At 39.8% G+C, this 18806-nt stretch overlaps 1 protein-coding gene across 2 annotated transcripts in view; it reads left to right on the top strand.

Annotated features, from left to right (window-relative positions):
- Positions 1-1104: 1104 nt before the first annotated feature.
- The window catches only part of TSPAN13 (tetraspanin 13), a 28420-nt gene continuing 10718 nt past the window's right edge, over positions 1105-18806 (top strand). The window contains exon 1 of one of the 2 annotated variants that reach the window (XM_036327989.1): positions 1105-1345. In XM_036327989.1, coding sequence (XP_036183882.1) covers positions 1283-1345 — 63 coding nt within the window. In that variant the 5' untranslated portion in view covers positions 1105-1282. The remainder of the gene's footprint in view (positions 1346-18806) is intronic. The other variant, XM_036327987.1, reaches the window with a different exon arrangement.

The following is an 18806-nucleotide window of genomic DNA, read 5'->3' as shown; positions in this document are numbered from 1 at the left end:
GTGGGGTTAGGAGAGGTAAGGAAAGGGTAGAAAGGGGAGCAGAGAATTCCAAGGGGACAAATTATTTTAATCAGCTGATATATTTTATTTAGCATATACTTAGCATTTACTATCATATAGTTTACTCAGCCTCAATTCTTAGATTCCATGTATGTATCAGAAAATGTCTTTATAAGAACCTTTTATTGGTAGCAGGTACTATGAAATAACCAAATCTTTTTTGGTTTATCATCTTAGTGCCTGGAACACTGTAGGTATTAAAAACGATTAGATTTACTAATAAAATGTTACATATTGAGCACTTACCCTGCGCCAGACACTGCATAAAGCTTGACATAGTGTTAGTATCCCAATTTATAGGTCAGGAATCTGAGGATACTAGATGCATTTCTACCGTAGACAATAAAGTGATAATTAATTGACTGAGGCAAAGAATGTCATTACATTTTTTTTCAGTTATTTGTGAAAAAAATTTTATTAAAATTCAGGATCAGTAAACAACAACAAAAAATCTCTCTTGATTTTCTTTTGCATGCATGTATTCACAAGTTCATTAATATTTTGCAAATCTCTAGGATAAATCTGACCTGACAAGACTCCCAAGCACCTTTCCCAGTTTCTGAGAGGAGCAGAGGTTTCATCTTCTCCTCTTATTCTTTCAGTCATTCCCTTCCTTTCGTTTTCCTCCACTTCGCTCTCTCTTTTAAATGCTTGCCATTCATTCATTGATTGACTCAGTGACTTATGCCTTCCTTCCTGAATTCAAACAAGGTTTGGTGCTTAACTTTAAAATCTCATTCAAAATGGTGCCACGTCACCCTCCGGGGCCTAGCACCGCGAGCAGCTGTCTCCGCTTCTCCCGCATCCAGCCCCGCCCGCCTCCTCACCTGCTCCCCAGGAAGCCGCGGCGAGGCCGAGTCACACGCTCCCGCCCGCGGCTCCCTCCCCTGCGCCCCAGGGCCGCCCCGCCCCTCCCGGATCCCGACTGGCTGAGCGCACCGATTTGCATATTCCTACCTTTGTTCCCCGCTGGCGGCCAATCAGCGCGCGGGGCGAGGCGGGGGTGCTGGGCGGGGCTCGGGCTCCAGCTGCTGCGGCCGCAGGTTCCCGAGCGGGTCGCAGCCGCCCAGGGCGCGCCGCGCACAGCTCCCCAGCCCCGGGTCCTCCGCCGGTGTCCGCGCGGCTCTCCCGGCTCGGCCAGGCCCCGGAGGCCCAGACAAAGAGGCTGTTCGCGAGCGCGGGCCGGATTTACCTGCCGTGGCCGGGCACCGCAGGCTCCAAGATGGTTTGCGGAGGCTTCGCGTGTTCCAAGAACTGCCTGTGCGCACTCAACCTGCTCTACACCGTGAGTCTCCCGAGCCCCTTCCTGCCGGCCCGGGGGCTTTGCACCTGCTCGGGCCGGTGCTGCTCGGCTTCCCAGCCCGGCCAGCGGCTCTCTTCCTGCAGCCCACGCCCCCCTCCCGTCTTCCCACGCTCTGCGCGCACCGGGCCTCGCCTTCGCCCCCCGAGGGCCACCAGGAGCCGACGCTTGTCGCAGTCTCTTCTTTCCCCTTATTGTGCAGCCGCGGTCTTTGTGGCTCGCTGGCCCGGGCCCTGCCACATTGCTCCACCCCGCCCCCTCTCCCACCTCCTTGCCTTTCAGTTATCTGCCCAGACCTCCCCTCTCGCTGACCCTTCTGATACTCCACCCGGGTTTCCAAAGCCCATCTGGGGCGGGTTAGGAGGCGGGGGAGTGGGCTCGGGTTTGAGGACCGTTTTTGCAAAAGAGCGTGATCTGCAACTGACAAGGTGGCCCGTGGCCCCTGTGCATCTAGGTCAGCTCTACGTGCTCCGCTGGGTTTCATTGAGGCCACAGAGGAGGTTCGCAGGATATCCGCAGCTTCCGAAGTTTGTTTTGTGTTTACATAAAGGGATGTCTTTTTTGGGGGGGAGAGGGCCTGTTTTGCTCCTACTGGATGCTTTTTCCATATGTCTTCCCCTCTTAGCAATATCCGAACTCCATTTTAAACGAAATCCTTCGGTAAATACGCGAGCCTCCACCCAAGTCGTTTCTCTCCCTGCCAACCAGCTTGGGCCTTTCAGGGCTCACGCTGCAGTCTCTCTTTGTGATTTTTGAGCTCAGTTCTTGGTGAACCGGAGGATGGGAGAGCAGGTTTCCGTTTATCGACTGCGTACCACGTCCCGGGCTTGACATAGGAGATTTTTGTTCATCATACTGACATGCATCCCAGGCAAGGGGTATTGTTTAAATCCATCAGATCACAGACCAAAAGGGTCTTAATACGTTTACATAGCTGGTAGCTGGCGAGTCAGGAGTAGAACCCAGGCCTTGGAATCCGGATCTTCCCAGAGGGGAGATACTTCCTCTGCTGTCATCATCCCTCCATCATAGAGGCTTGCTTCCTTCTATAAATACACCTGGCGTTTTGCAGCCCCCACCCTGAAAACAAACCCAGCTCCCCTGCAGTAGCAGCGAGCTAGGCCATCTGTGCCAGCTTAGGTTACGTCTTTGGAATGAAGAGGCTGCCTTGTGGTCACCGAGAGGAGCGGGAGGCTGGGTCAGTTTACCAGTACTGGCCCTTTGTATGTGAACAGGACTGCGAAGCTTTGAAGGCAGGACAGAAGCTGGAATAAAATAGGCTTTTTCTGGTTGGTTAGGAATCTAATCAACATGGTCACTCATCCTCGGCTTGGGGAAAACAGGTCTAGAACACCTCACGTGATACAGCGCCTTGTAATCGGAGATCCATGGCAAGTTTCAGATTAAAATCCACCTTTGTCTTACCTGAAGCGTGCTTATCACGTTGATTATTAATTAAGTAAATGCTGACCAATTCCCCAGGTATTTCCTTTAATTAGCATGGATGGGCTGCTTAGACCTTCAGATTCATCGTTTTGTGCCCTGACCTCTGCCATCCCCCGAATGATTTAGTCACCTGTTCACCAGACACCTAACCTTATAGTGTCTGTTTATAACAGGAAGGTCTACTTTGTATATTACTTGACTGAGATGTCTGTATATAATGGGCAATATGTACATTTTTAAATCTAATCCTATTGTTTTCAAATTATATCATTTCTACTTGTATTTACTGTATATCAGGAAAGCAAGGAGAAAGGTAATTCTAAAGGAACATATTAAGACTTTTATACCTACTCTAAATTATTGAGCATTAAAGTGTATTGTGTTGATTTTAATAGCTATGCAGTAAAACTTAATTAATTGGGAATTCACAGGACTATAAAAATGGTTAGCCCTTTTAAATCCTAGGCTTTGTACGCTAAAGGATCTTTCTTTAAATTAATTAGTGTCTATTTCTTATACACGGTGAACAAGCTAATATAACTTAAGCAGTTTAAGTTGGAAATGAACGAAAAGTAAAGTAAGGCCTGGAGATGGACCAGGTCTTAAATAGATGCTGAAAGTGTACCAGGGCTATTATTTATATTCTGGATTTTCCCTGGTTTCTCCCTCAACATTTTATGATGAGATATGTGAGGTGGTTGGGGGCGGGGGGGGGGGGGAGAGGAAGGGGGATTTGAGATTGAAGACTTGAAAGACATGCTTTTTTTTTTTTTTAAGGCAAGTATAGGAGGACCCTTAGATAGGTTCTGATCCCACCTGAGTCACCATCTCTAACACATGCTCAGAAATGCAGGATTAGGCCTGAAGTCATTTCTGAAAGTGTTTAGTAAAATCAGAATTGCATTAGGAGTGGCAAGGGTAAAGGCCATGGCTTGCTGTGTCATCTCTCTTGTGTTGAAGATTTTCTTGAGGAACTTAGGACTCTACCAGCCAAACTGTCCTTGTACGCAGGTGGCCTGCTAATAAGCCTGAGATTAGAGCAGAAATTCTGATCAGTTCAGAAAGCATGTCACTAAAACAGGTTGGAAGGAACATTCCCCAAACCTGTCATGGACATTTGATCACTAGACGAAGGTGCATGTTGTCCTGGTTGTTATGGTTTGGTTGTTTTAATTAATAGGATCCTTAGTACTGAGCCACTGTAAATGTCGTAATATAAACAGTTTATAAGTATGGGAAGAAAGGAAGAAGCTAGCCTCATTGTGCTCCTTCATGAGAAAGAGAAGGACTTCCTACAGTTGTTCACATTTAAAGAAACTGAGCCCCGGCTGGTTTGGCTCAGTGGATAGAATGTCCGCCTAGGGACTGAAGGGTTCCGGGTGCGATTCCAGTCAAGGGCCCTTGCATGGGCTATGGGCTCGATCCTCAGTAGGGGGCCTGTAGGAGGCAGCCGATCAATGATTCTCTCTCATCATTGATGTTTCTGTCTCTCTCTCCCTCTCCCTTCCTCTCTGAAATCAATAAAATAGTTTTTAAAAATAGTTTTAAAAAAATAAACTGAAAGTTTCTTCTTGAGTACCTACTGTGTGCTAAGCACTGTTCTCAGTCTGGGAACACAACAGTGAACCAAACTGGGCTTTAAAAGCAATATGCTTTTATTAAGTCTCTTTGTTTACTTGCTACCTATGATCTCAAGAGTTTTATTCAGTCAGTAAACATTTACCTACTGGGTGCTGAAAACTGTGGGAAATAATAAACACATACATAGGCAAATACGAACTCATTCTGTGAAGACTGGTCTAGTTGAGATGCATGGAGTGGGAAAATTAAACGCTGTAGATGGGAAGAACTGCCTTCAGGTGACGTAACATTCAGGGGAGATCTTGAGGGTTAGAGAAATTAGGGGAGTAATGGTATGATTGAATTGGGGAAGTGTAGAAATGGCATGGGTCTTTTTTTACACAGTTTTGGATAGAAATACAAATTAAAATTACTTTGGCAAATGATTTATTTTACCTTTAATAGTTTTTAAACAAATAAGTTTGATTGAAAATATTTTGGCAAATAGTGAAAAATAACCTTTAAAAAGTTATACTAGTGACTTGTGGGGAATTTTAGGAGATATGAAATAAATGATGTATTACAATATGTATAACATTTTGAAGATTTATAATATATCTCTTTGTGCTTCTTAAGCAGAGTAAAGACTTTTACGAATTGCACTGTTGAGATTATATGTAGTTGAGATTATATGTAGATTATATATGTAGTTTTAATTAAGAATGTAAGGAACAGAAAATAAGTTAAAATGTGGTCTTAACAGGAAAAAGGCAACTTCAGAAGTTTTAGTTTTGTGTCTTTTTCCATAATCATTCTTACTTCTAAAATTTTTCCAAGTTATTTTATTGATTTTTTTGTTGCGATTTTTTCCCTATGACTTCGAGTGCTTTAATAAAAATTTCCTCCCAAAATAAAACAAAATTTCCATGCAGCACCAAAAATTATACTGATTTCTGTTTCTTCTAAGATACACATTGTAAAAATGGGTAAACATATCATCTTTATCAGATAAAAACATATCTATCTATGCAATTTATGGGGAGAAAAAGCACTGGATTCAGGAAGAATTCAAACTCAAGTTTGAACACTAACTCTACAACTTGTTTGGAATGTAACCTTGGGCAAACAGTTTATCTGAGCTTCAGGTTTTTATTCATTTATGAACTGGTGATATTTTTTACTCTTCCCTTATGGGGTTGTAGTGAGGATAAAATGAGAGATGTGGATGTACTACAGAAAAGAAAAATTAAATTGTTATAAGTGGAACAATTGAATTATCTTAAATTTCTGAATTATAAACTTGCATATTATCATGAAGAAATTTTCAAACTATCAGGCTAATAGGAATAGTGTTAACTGATGCAGACACTAAGCAACCAAGAGTTTATCGCTCAACATAGTAATAATCTTGTTTGACATTTTAGTGTGTGGTTAGGTTTATGTTATTTTTCTCTCTGCCCTTGTTCAAACTACTGGATGAATTAAAAATATTTAAGTGGTTGCTGAATATTTACTTGCATTTTGAATTTAAAAATGATCCATTATTTACAGAACCTGGAATTTTCACATGATGCTGTTGTGCTGATATTTATAGTCTGCCTTTGTGCCATTTATGTTTGTAAAGTTTCCCAGCTTTTGATTTTAAAACACAGTGACAAAAATGTGCCACTTATGTCATTTCTCACTTGAAATGAGATTATCGACTTTCACAAAATTTGACTACATAATTTAGAGCAGCGGTTCTCAACCTTTGGGTCACGACCCCTTTGGGGGTCGAACGACCCTTTCACAGGGATCGCCTAAGACCATTGGAAAACACATATATAATTACATATTGTTTTTGTGATTAATCCCTATGCTTTAATTATGTTCAATTTGTAACTGAAATTGAGGGTCACCACAACATGAGGGGAACTGTATTAAAGGGTCATGGCATTAGGAAGGTTGAGAACCACTGATTTAGAGGCATTTACAAAGAAACAGTTAATTTTGGGGAAAAATGTATTTCAGCCTATTTTTGTAAAGTGAGATTTGAATATTTCAGTGGCTTAATTTTACATACAGTTTTAGGTGGTTTAAAAGTGGGCCATCATCACTTCAAATACATTTGAATTACTTTTTTTTTTTTAAAGTATTTATATTACCTGAATTTATCCTCCAGACTGTCATACCATACTAAAATGAGTATCCCAAACCCATTTGTAATGATGGATGAAACTCTTGGAAAATAAACCCAAACCCACTTGTAATAATGGATGAAACTCTTGGAAAATAAACCCAAATTCTTTAGCATGCCACGCACGATCTGTCACCATCTGCTCCTCCCATCTGCATCCCTTTATAGATTTCACCCACAGAGAATTTCCCAAATATTTTGCCCTTTCTTGATTTTCTGTCTCTGCTGATCTTCTGCTGACAGCCATTAATGCGTTGCTCTGTCTTTGTGAAGTTACTCAAATAGAGCCTTTTCTGTCTTTAGTCAGATGACTTGTTTCCTTAAATTTTCACTTGAGAATCTTAATACTTGAATGCCACCCTAAAGTAGTTCAGTCAGGATTCAGGCAGAGGGGAAGAGCATGTGATTTTGAAAAAGTAAGTTATCTATCTATCTTTCTCACCATATATATCTTTCTAGCTACAGAAATTACAGCGAAGAGAGCCCATGTTGTAAGACTTTGTTTTACTTTGGCTTTGCCATTGACCCTACCAATGCTCCGTATTGTAGATAGCTGTGTGCTTGCTTTTCCCCAACTAGATCACTAACCTTTTGTTGGTGGACATTATAGCTTCCTGTTTGTTGCATCTTTCAGTGAGCAGCATTTTTTAACAAATACGTTTTTTATTGATTTTTAGAAAGAGAGAGGAAGGAAGAGGGAAAGAGAGAGACACACACATCAATGTGAGAGAGAAACATCAATTGGCTCTCTCGAACACTCCCCTACTGTGGATGAACCAGCAACCTGGGCATGTGCCCTGACGGGGAATTGAACCAGTGACCTTTCGATGCCTGGGAGGACACTCACCAAAGAGCCACACTGACCATGGGAACATGTTTTTTGTTTGTTTGTTTGTTTTGGTTTTTTTTTTAACACAGAACCTATACTTTCTAAATATTTCCTGAATTGAATTTGCAGAATTGGCTGCCTCCTTTCACTAGAGATCAATCATACCTAATGGTGTATGAACATGATAATTTGATCAAAATTAAATGTGGAAGACAACCAAATATTTTAAAACATGAAAATTATCATTGTGTTGAAAATAATAAAATGTAGGAATTACCTTTATCTATCTACTTATAGAATCTAATATGTTTCTTGAACTACTATTTTTTTCTTTCATTGTTGGCCAACCTTCTATATATTTCTGAGGTTTTCCTGAAATTTTTTTCCAACTTCCTGTAAAATTGTACTATAGTTATAGTTGGCTAGGGTTTTTAATATTATTAGTCTGTTGTATTATTATTAGTCTAATATAAATGTATTACCAGGTGAATTAAAATAATTTTCTTTTATTCATTCTCATAATAAATATTGATTGGGCATCAACAGCAGTGAACAAAACCAAAATGAAACATCCTGCCTTCATGAATCTCACATTTATGGGGGAGATAAATGATAACCAAATAAGTAAATAAATTATATATCATAGTAGAAGGTAAAAACTTGCTATGAATTAAAATGGAGTCAAAAGAATGAAGAATCGTAGGGGTGTGTAGGGGAGGATAAGTACATAGTTATGTATTGTGGTCAGGATTAACCTGCTTGAATCAAAGACTGGAAGGAAATGGAAGGACAAATGGGAAAGTATTTAAGGTCGAGTGTCTGGCCTTTGGAAGGAGCCTGGAGGAGTATTCCTGGTTTATGCAAGAGGCAGAAAGGAGTGTGACTGGGACAGAGTGATCAGGGGGAGGAGTCGTAGGAAATGAGTCAGAAGTTCTGGGACCGAGAGTATGAAGGGTCTTCAGAGCACTATAAGGACTTTGTGCTTTTACGCCAAGTGAAATTGGTGCGTTTGGACCTGATTTTCATTTAACAGATTGTCTGACTAGTGAATTGAGAATAGCTTATAGAAGGCAAAAATGGAAGCAGTGAGATCACGTTACAGTTTAGGCGAGAGTGACGGTGGCTTGGACCAGTATGATAGCAATGGAAGTAGGAGAAATAGTCAGATGTGGGGTATATTTTGAAGGTGGGGTCAACATAATTTCCTGATGGATTGGAATGGGGTATGAGAGAAAGAGACAAGTCACAGATTACCCATGTTTATGGCCTAAGCAACTGGCAGGATAGATCTGCCATTAATGGGAATGGGGAAGACTGTGGGTGGAGCAGATTTTTGGAGGAAAATTAGGGGTTCACTATTAGATGGGATGCCAATCAGATACCTAAGTGGCGATCTCAAGTAGCAGTTAGACTAACAACAATGGAGTTCAGGGGGGAGGAATAGCTGGAGGTTTAAATTCATGAAGCCATTAGCATTAAGCATGATATTAAGAGTTGAGCCTAGATAAAATAGACAAGTTAGGATAGATGGAGAAGGGCAGTGGTCCATGGATTGAACCAAGGATGCTCTGATAATAAAAGCTTTGGGAGACAAGGAGGAGCCAGCAAAGGAGTCTGAGAAGGAATGGCTGGTCAGGCAGGAGGAAAACCCGGTAGAGTTTGGTGTTCTAGAAGCCAAGTGCAAATTATTTCAAGGAGATAGAATTGAACATCTGTGTCAAATGCCGCTAAGTATTTAGATGAGGACTATAACTTGATACTTGAATTGATCAGTGAAGTAGTCATTAAAAAGGGCAATTACCCTTTTATTTTTCATATTATAGACTATGTACCCCTCAACATAAAGATCTGCTTTCCTGAGCGCCCAGCACATGTCTTGCATATGATTGACATTAAGTTAAGGAACGAAAGAATCACTGCAGGGCTCTTCTGCCCACAGGTCCACTGCTTGTTGCCCAGACTGCTGCAAAGAAGTAAGGGATAGTGTTGGAAGTTTGTTGGTAGCTGTAGGTACCATCTCAAACTATTTATCCTTGGAAAATGGCAAGTCAGGGTCCCTTACTTTTGAATTCCCTTTGTGTAATTTCCTCTCAGCAGTTATTACTTACTATAAGCATACAGTAATCTGCTTGGCACAACGAAGAAAAATATGTGACAAAGGCCTCGTAGGCTTCTGGTGTCATTTGAAGAAGGAAAATTAAACGGAGAACTGAGGTCTTGGCGTCAACACTAAATGTCTGGATATTTAGCAATATCTAGATTTATTTATAGAATTTTCAAATTTCCACCCAGATGTTTGGCATTGTAGAAACACGTGCTTCATCACTGCTGACATTTTCTTTAGTTTCCACATTAAGCAGAAGTTCAGAGGGATAGGTCAGTATTCAAGTATAATTCCTCATTGGGAATGTTGAACCTTAGAGAGGCAGATTGTCTGTGGCCTTTGTTTTCTTTTTTTTTTTTAAGGTCTTTTATTGATTTTTTAGAAAGGGAAAGTGGGGCGGAGAGAGAGAGAGAGATTAATTGAACCCACAACCCTGGTATGTGCTCTGACCGGGAATCAAACCCACGACCTTCCAGTGCACAGGATGACCCTCTGGTCAGGGCTGGAGCCTTTGATTTCTTCCTTTTTTAAAAAATATATTTTATTGATTTTTTTTTTACAGAGAGGAGAGGAGAGGGATAGAGAGTTTGAAACATCGATGAGAGAGAAACATCGATCAGCTGCCTCCTGCACACCTCCCACTGGGGATGTGCCTGCAACCAAGGTACATGCCCTTGACCGGAATCGAACCCAGGACCCCTCAGTCCGCAGGCTGACGCTCTATCCACTGAGCCAAACTGGTTAGGGCCTTTGATTTCTTTATACATGTGTGGATACTGTTACATTTTAGTGGTGTAATCCTTCTACCAGTAAATTTTATTACTGTTCTATATTTTTCACCCTCCACTACCACCACCACGTCTCTCTTGCTTTTGTTCTGTCAAAACATTTTTGAATCATTTAACAACAGCATCAAATCCAGTTTTTTCAGTTGTTCCCCATTCCCTTTTATCCTCAAAGTTACTTACTTACCCTAGTAGAATTTGGATGCTCAGAAGAAAAAAAAAATAACTGTTGTAGAAATAATTCCAGTCTTTCTTCGCATCTTTTTTTTGAAATGTAGATATTCAGTGAAAGAATGAAAATATTTTTATAGGTTTCATAGAGGAAGAATAATCTGGAACATTACGAGGCTGGATTTCTTCTCTGCAAATATTGTATAGGTTAGGGAATAAGCTTTTGCTGGTCCTTACCGCATTATGAGTGATCTTATGAGTTCTTTTCTCCAGCAGTATATTTTGAGTACCTTTTTCTGTGCCAGGCACTTAGCCAGGTGCTAAGACTACCAGGCCTACATGAGCCTTGATTGTATGGCACTTAAAGTGTAGAAGAATTCCAAGTATGGCTGGAGGTGGGCAAGTGACTCATGAATCACCTCAGAGGTAATCCAGACCCTTTGCATTCTTGGACTTGTCAAGCTGGGATTTGGACTTTATGTTAAAATTAGAAACAAAAGATAGCCAGTGTGGATATGACCTGATCTTACTGGCTTTAAGAAAAAGACCATTAGAGAACACCATATTAGGAACAGAGTTCAAATGTAAGTAATAGAAACCCAGTTATTGCTACTCAGTACTAAGCTTTATTATTTTCATGAAGCAACATGTCCAGAGCAGGTGCACAATTCAAGCATGTTGTCTAGTCCTAGTCTTCATCTGTTTTCCTGCTCCATCATCCTTGGATGTCACTTTCTTCCTCGGCACCAAATTGCATCTGTAATGCTAGCCATCGTGATCTGTTCCATACCAGAAGAAGGATGATGCTGTAAAATGCTATTGTCTGGTAAAGTTGAGTCATTTTTTTTGGGGGGGGGGATGGTAGTGGGGGAACAGTTTAATTGAGGTATGATTGACATATGATAAGCTGCCCATTAAGATATAAATTTAATGAATTTTGACATATACACCTGTGAACCCATCATCACACTCAAGACCTTGAAGATTTCCATCACCTCCCAAAGTTGTCTTATCCTCCTTTGTAATCCCTCCCTCTGCTCCCAGTCTGCAGTCAACCACTGACCTGCTCAGCAGTGAAATTTAGGCTGGAGTTAAATTTGGTAAGTGTAGGAAGGGTGCTTGCAGAAGATGGCCTAGGACATTTCTCTGACTCATTAATTTCCTTGTTGTTTGGAAAGGTGGTCACAGTGGTGAAGGTAGACAGAGTCAAAGCAAATTTGCAGGCATTTAAAAAATTTATGGTAAGTGCTTGCAAAACAGAGCCTATGTTAATCAGAAATCTTCATGGGTTATAGATGAGCTTAAAAGAATGTGTTGGCAAGGTAGCATAAGCTCTTAAATATAATTGGACACCCAGTAGTTGTATCATCAAGTGTGACTGGATCAAGGAGCTCAGAAAAGGCCAGAATTCTCTTGCTCCTTCTATCATTTCTCAGCTCACCTTGTCTCTGCTTAGATTATTTTTGAGGCTAGATCTTTATATGTGCAAGATGGCAGAATCAATTTTAATTATCCTGATAGCTTGCTATGCCAGAGGAGCCCATTTTCAAAAATCTTTACACATCCCTGTATTATCATCCGAGAGGCCTGGTGCATGGATTTGTGCACCAATGGGGCCCCTCAGCCTGGCCTGCGGGGATCGGGCCGAAACCGGCAGTCCAACAACCCCCCGAGGGGTCCTGGAGTGTGAGAGGGCACTCTGCAAAGTTGCTGTCGCTCAGCAGCTCCTGCATTGAGTGTCTTCCCCCTGGTGGTCAGTGCATGTCATAGTTACTGGCCGGTTGGCCAGTCACTTAGGCTTTTATATATATATAGCTAGATGGGACATCCTGATTGACCCTATTAGTTTATGGACCCATTAAATGGATCAATCACTGTGGATAGGAGGATGAGCAACTATGATTGATGGGCCAAAATCTTGTGTCTCTGCTGTTGGTAGTGGTAGGAGGGGGCTGGTGAGACACTATGATTAAGAGTTTTACAAGAAGTGTATGAGCTGGGTTGTAAAAGCAACAGATGTCCACTACAGAGCTCACTTCTCCGGGCAGCAATTTATCTGGTTCTTCTATTCCTAATTCTAAAACATTTGGGTAACTCCTTTATTATTTGAAAGGGTTAGTGTAGTGGTTTAATACTGCAGCACCCACTGAAACTGAATTATGAAGAACATTATGCACAATATACTTCTTTTTAATTCTATAATGGCATTGCATATATCAACCCAGAAGGTGCAAAAATACATGTTTATTAGTTTTAAACAATTTTATTTGCTAGAGTGAGTGAAAAGGTAAAAGGCTTTTAATCCAGAGTAGAACTTCTGGCTCCCCTACTCCAGGTAATACACTGTGTACTTGTGTGTGAATGTATTGTATGTGCCAACATTTCTAGGTCAGGCAAAAGAAAAAGAAAAAGCACAAAATGAACCTGGTAGTTGACTCAAAGAAAGGTCGTTTGAGTTAGAGGACTTCATTGTTCCTTTATTCCTGACCATACAGCCAGGTTTAATAGGGAGTAAATTAAAGAGATGCTATATTTGTATATAGCATCTCAATCTGGCTGCAAAGAAAAATAAACTACACTTTCTTAGGCAATATAATATTGTCTTTAGTATTATACCTCAGTGTTAAAATTACTTCGCTGTAATGTTAGGCACTATGATATAATCCTACAGGGACAAAAAATGCACCGAGCAAAAAGTTTCCCACCGTCGTGCCTCTGTGTCACTGGGCATGTCATTCTACTACTTTGATTTATCACCTCTAACATGAAGGGGCGATTAAGATCACTGGCCGCAGCTTTGTGCCTCGTTGTTCTCGTGAGCATTGACTGAGAATTGCTATGTCCTTTCCACTAGTGCCCTCTGTTTCTTCCCAGTCATAATCTAGCCATGTGTGTGTACAATGGCTTTTGCCTCCCCCTCCTCTTAGGATTTGCTTGGGGAAGCAATGCCAGTTGTAGACACTTTATAATCTGGCTTTGGCATGATTATAGTTCTTGTAATCTCTCCTTGAAAAGCTCTTTTCATGATTCACTTTTCTTTGTTTTAAAGGGAAAACAGGAAAGGTTGGCGCTTCCTGCTCATAAAAACATTGCTATCAACGAGTTAACAGGTCCACAATCTGTTTTTATCAGCATCTGTCTCAAGGGAAGGAAACTATTTGTCATGGGTCTAAATTTACTTTCTATTACAATTGTCTCATAAGGAAACTGTTGTTGAACAAAAGATTCCTGCAGCTTCAGTGTCTACCAAGTTCTAGTGACAAACAGAGGCTTTTAAATTATACACTTAGAATTAATTTTATTGGAAGTTAACAATGGTTAGATTGCTAGTTTGGGAGACTTCATTATAATCCCATTCTCTTAAAAATTACAAACCGACCATAACATAATTACCACTACCCAGAAATAGTTTAATTATTATCTTTAAAGAGTTCCTTTATAGTAGCAGTTAAAGAGGCTAATAATCAAATCTATTTAGTTGCATATCACAAATCCTCAGGTTTTACTTCCAATTTAAAAAGTGAATTATGACTACTTGGGGGATTTTTGTTATCATGTGTTGAAAATACCGGTCACATTCAAGAAAACATTTATGTTGTTTTCAAATTTTAAGTAAAAAAAACCTGACATACTTTGCAGGTTTATCAGAAAATGATTAGCTCAAATGAGTTTATGTTTGGACAGTTTCATAGTTGTAGTAATAAATGCAAAGTTTGTTGTGCATTGAACAGTTAAAGCTACCTTCTTTCCCACCTTACAAATGAGAATGTATATTTCTGTGTGTGTGTGAGTGTGTGTGTGTGTGTGTGTGCAGGCGGGTGCGTGTGCTTGGGAATTGGGTATGAGAAGGGGGTGTAGTGGTGTGGTATCTTGTTCCATATGTAACAGCACCCAAGTATGACCTACAGCTTTGCTTTCTGTCATAAACAAGTGGATATGCAATGAATCATTACCTACTCATTTCAGGTGTATACCACCTTTTCAAAAGCCTTTCTTTTCCCTAAATGGAGCAAATTATAGGAGAGAATGAGGACAGTACTTGGAGATGCACAGATAGGAATTAATGTGAAATATCTGAGAGACATATGAGATCTTAATGTAGGTAGCTGTGTTTGGGGAATAGTGAGAACAAAGGCTGAATAAGAAAGCTGGACTAATTTTCAGAGGAAAGCAGCAGAAGAAGTTAAAATTGGTTCTGTTAAATTTTTGAAGCTAGTTTTAATCAGGAAATATTTCATATGCATGGAAAATAATATGCGCTCTCCATCCCATTTCCCATTTTTCTCCTCTCAAAGAAGTTACCATCCTGAAACCAACATCTGTCATTTCCACACATATTTATATGTTTATGACAGCTTCACCTATTAATCAACCACAAAAAATATATATGGTATTGTTTGTGTTTGAAAACTTATACATATATACATGCTTTATCAATATTTATACAATTTTTTTCAGATCTTTTATGTTTGAAATTTATCAACTTAATAGAAATGGATCAAAGTCATTTGTATTCTACTGTGTGATCACACCAGTTTATGAATTCCCTTGTTATGGTGTTGAGGTTTTCAGCTTTTTACTATTACAAATAAGGCTGCGGAAATCCTCTTTTTCTTAAAAAATGATTTTGCTGAAAGCTTATCAATTTTTTCTTTTTTTAATGAAGCTTTATTTATTTTAATGAAGCTTTATTTTTCCTATTACATGTTTCTCTTCTTTCTGTTTTTATTGGATTTGCTCTGTTTGGCTCTTTTTCAGACCTGCATTTTTAAATATAGTTTTACTTTTTCCCCCATGTTGTTTTTATTCCTTTTATCTTTTTAGTGAGTTTAATTTTACTCCTATTTATTTGGTTCTATTACCTCAAGTTCTTGGGAATGCTAATTCTATTTTTGCATCTCCATTAGATTTTTTTTCTTTGTGTTTTGTGATTTTTTGATTGACAACAAAGTTTTTGTTTTGTTTTTTTTTTCTTTGGGAATGGTATCAGGACTGGGATTCAGAAGTGCCCCTCCTGAGTCATTTTGGATTTGTTTCTGTGAGTTTTTCTCTCCTAATTTCATGACAGCCTGCAATCAGCTTTTATCTAAATTGCTTGGCTTGAAGGTTGTTGCATGCCTGGGCAGTGTACATTTAGACTCTAGACATGGGCATGGTAGGCTTGGTGTTTCTCTTTCTTGCAGAAGGCTTTTTGCAGAGACTGAAAAATCTTTACTGTCTTCCTGGGTGTAGTGGTGTGGCTTTTCTATAACCCCTTACACTGGAATACAGCTTTCTGGAGGTCCTCCTGTGTAAGTAAGGGTCGTAGTTCCACTTCCTAGTTCTGCCTGTTTTAAAACTCAAATCCTTCTCCTTTAAGGGACTGGAAGTCCTTCCCACCCTCTCCTGGGCCCCCCACAGCCCCAATTGTTTGCTTCTAGTTCTGACTTTCAGTTCTCCCTTTCTGGCCTATGGGAATTTCTCACGGTTTCTCTGTGCTCAGCTATATGTTTAAATTAAATGTTACAGCCTTCCTCCATCTCTTAAAGTATCCGTAGCAGGAAGGATTCTGTGATGACATGGGGGCCCACCTGATAATCCAGGATAAGATCCTAATTTAGTCACATCTTTTGCCATATAAGATACTCTTTGTTCTGATGCTATGTAAGGTAATATTCACAGTGTGGATGGACATTTTTCAGCCTGCTACCTGCTCCTTTACTGTATCTTTGGCCTGTTCTAGCTATCTGAATGTTTTGGATTATTCTCTAAACTCTGACCCATCTTTAGAAAAATCTCTGACATCGCAATTATTTGTAGGGACTTGTAAGTTTTCATTTTCTCCTGCACTGATTTCTAGAACGAGAGTCCACAAATTACAGCCCACGGGCCACATGATGGAATTGCCTATGATGGAATAGCCTGCCAGCTGAGAATGGTTTTACATTTTTAAATGGTTGAAAAAAATCAAAGGAAGAATATTTTCGTTACACATGAAAATTACGTGAATTTACATTTCACGTCTTTAAGTGAAGTGTTCTTGGAACCCTGCCCTGCTCATTTATGTGGGTATTTTCTATTGCTACTTTCCTGTTACAGCTGAATAGTGATCCGCAAAGCCAGATGGAAATATCTGGCCCTTTACAGAGAAAGTTTCCAACTTTTGTTCTAGTCGGGATGTCTTGTCTTTGGCTTTAGGGAACAGTGGACATCAACCGTTGGTTGGTGAATATTTAACTCGTGGTCAGAACTTCATTAATATAGTAAGGATTTGGTATGAGTCCCAAAGGATTCTTTAAAACTGTGGGGTTGGAAGACTTTTAGGTATCATATCATTCATGCTTCACAACTTTTTGTCTCTAAGACTCAAAGAAAGATAGAGTGATAGTCCTGCCCCTGAAATTAATTGAATTAAGACCCAGAGATCATATCCAGGACTTGAAGTTGGCACGTGTGCTGGTTAATTTTATATGTCAACTTGGCTAGGCTGTGATGCTCAGGTGTTTGTGTAAGCGCTAGTCTAAATGTTGCTAGATGGTATTTTTTAGATGTGATTAACATTTACATTCAATTGATTTTAAGTAAAGCAAATTATCCTCCATACTGTGGGCCTCATTCACAATATTAAAAAAAAAGAAAGCATTAAGAACAAAGACTCAGGTTTCCTAAGGAAGAAGGAATCCTATCTAAAGACTGTCTCATAGAGATCCTACCTGCATTTCCAACCTGCCACCCTGCCCTATAAACTTCAGACTTACCAGTCCCCACAATTGCATGAACCAAGTCCTTAAAGTAAATCTCTCTCTAAATGTATATCCCATTAGTTCTGGTTCCCTGGAGACCCTGACTGATACAGCAAGGCACCTTGATGTGTGGACCATCTTCAGTGTTTGGTTCGATGGTGCAGGAACGATGCTAAGCGTAGCCCTCCCTCCTCACTGAGGTGAGGCCTGTCCCTGCATCCTCTCGCCCTTCTTGCTTCACACCTTCTTCCCGTTCTGCCTTTTTCACCTCGTGAAAGGAAACGTGCTATATTTGGATGCCACAGAGTCAGAAATAAGCTCACTTGTGATGGGGCAGAGAGGACTTTTTCTCAACCCAAGGTGGTTTGAAGTGCTGAGAAGATTGTGAGTGAAATGATAAAAATGAGAAGCCAATGGACCTGCTGATAGGAAGCCGTTGAGAAAATGAGAGGGACTTGAACATGTCTGGGTAGCAAAATCTGTGAGAATATTTTCCTCCCCCTCTCCTTCTAAAAAGAAAAGCTTTCTGTGTGAACTAACTGCCCTGGAAGAGAAGTCTGTGTACTCCCATAGCCGTGTTTGTCATGCTTCTGATAGTTACTTTCCTTCTCAAGTTTTGCTTCTTTATGACAAATGGATAAAAATACAAGTATTTGTACTGTTTGTCAACATTTAGGAGTTTGACTTGTATCTCTACATGTGTGCGAAGTTTTATATGCCAAGTCATTTGAAATTTGTGACTAATAAACTATGATCATATGTATCAAAAATTATACATTTGAGTATAAAAAGACTCATTGGAATGAGTGGTGATTTATTTTTTATTTCGAAAGTTTTTATTAGGCCTTGAAATGGTGCTAAAAATATTACATTTTATTCATTTTGATTTCTCCCAACTGGGTTTTATACTATCAACTTGTTCCAGGAAATGGTGGACTCTCCACTGAATTGAAGATCCTATCTCATTCCTGTTCTCTCACCCCCATCTTTCCCACAGAGCTGTCTAAGCTATATCTTCCATCAGCTAATTATAATCTTCATATGCATGCTATTTATTTACATGTTATTTTAAAGAAATAATTGTAACTGAGTTTTTTAGGTAATGACCGACTTTTGAGGCATGTGTTCTCTCTCTTCACTTGGTTTAGTTTTATAATGCACAAAAGTGGGCAAAAGTAGGTTTACAGTTATTCATAAGGAAAAAGACATGCAGGTTAAGAAGAATACAGTAGCTTTATGAGCTCAGAAGAATGTCACAATGCAACTGTAAATCGACTTCTGCCTACTCCTGTATAAATAAAATTATTGGAATATAAAATAATTTATACTCAGAATGCCATTTTTACTCTGAATACATAAAGTCTCTTATATTCCTTTCATCTGGAAAGTTCTAACGGTTTCTCTCCATACAGTGGGCCCTTGAATAATGCAGGGGTTGGGGTACTGACCCCCAAACAGTTAAAAATATACGTATAAGTTTTGACTCCCCTAGAACTAAACCACTAACAGCCTACTGTTGACCAGAAGCCTTACTGATAACATAAACAGTTGATTAACACATATTTTGTATGTTATATGTATTATGTACTGTATTCTTACAACAAAGTAAGCTAGAGAAAAGAAAATGTTAACAAGAAAATAGTAAGGAAGAGA

Source organism: Myotis myotis, unplaced genomic scaffold (assembly GCF_014108235.1).
Source record: "Myotis myotis isolate mMyoMyo1 unplaced genomic scaffold, mMyoMyo1.p scaffold_m19_p_11, whole genome shotgun sequence".
NCBI classification, from domain to species: domain Eukaryota; kingdom Metazoa; phylum Chordata; class Mammalia; order Chiroptera; family Vespertilionidae; genus Myotis; species Myotis myotis.
The sequence above is the reverse complement of the archived record's forward strand: the minus strand, read 5'-3'. Positions and strand labels throughout refer to the sequence as shown.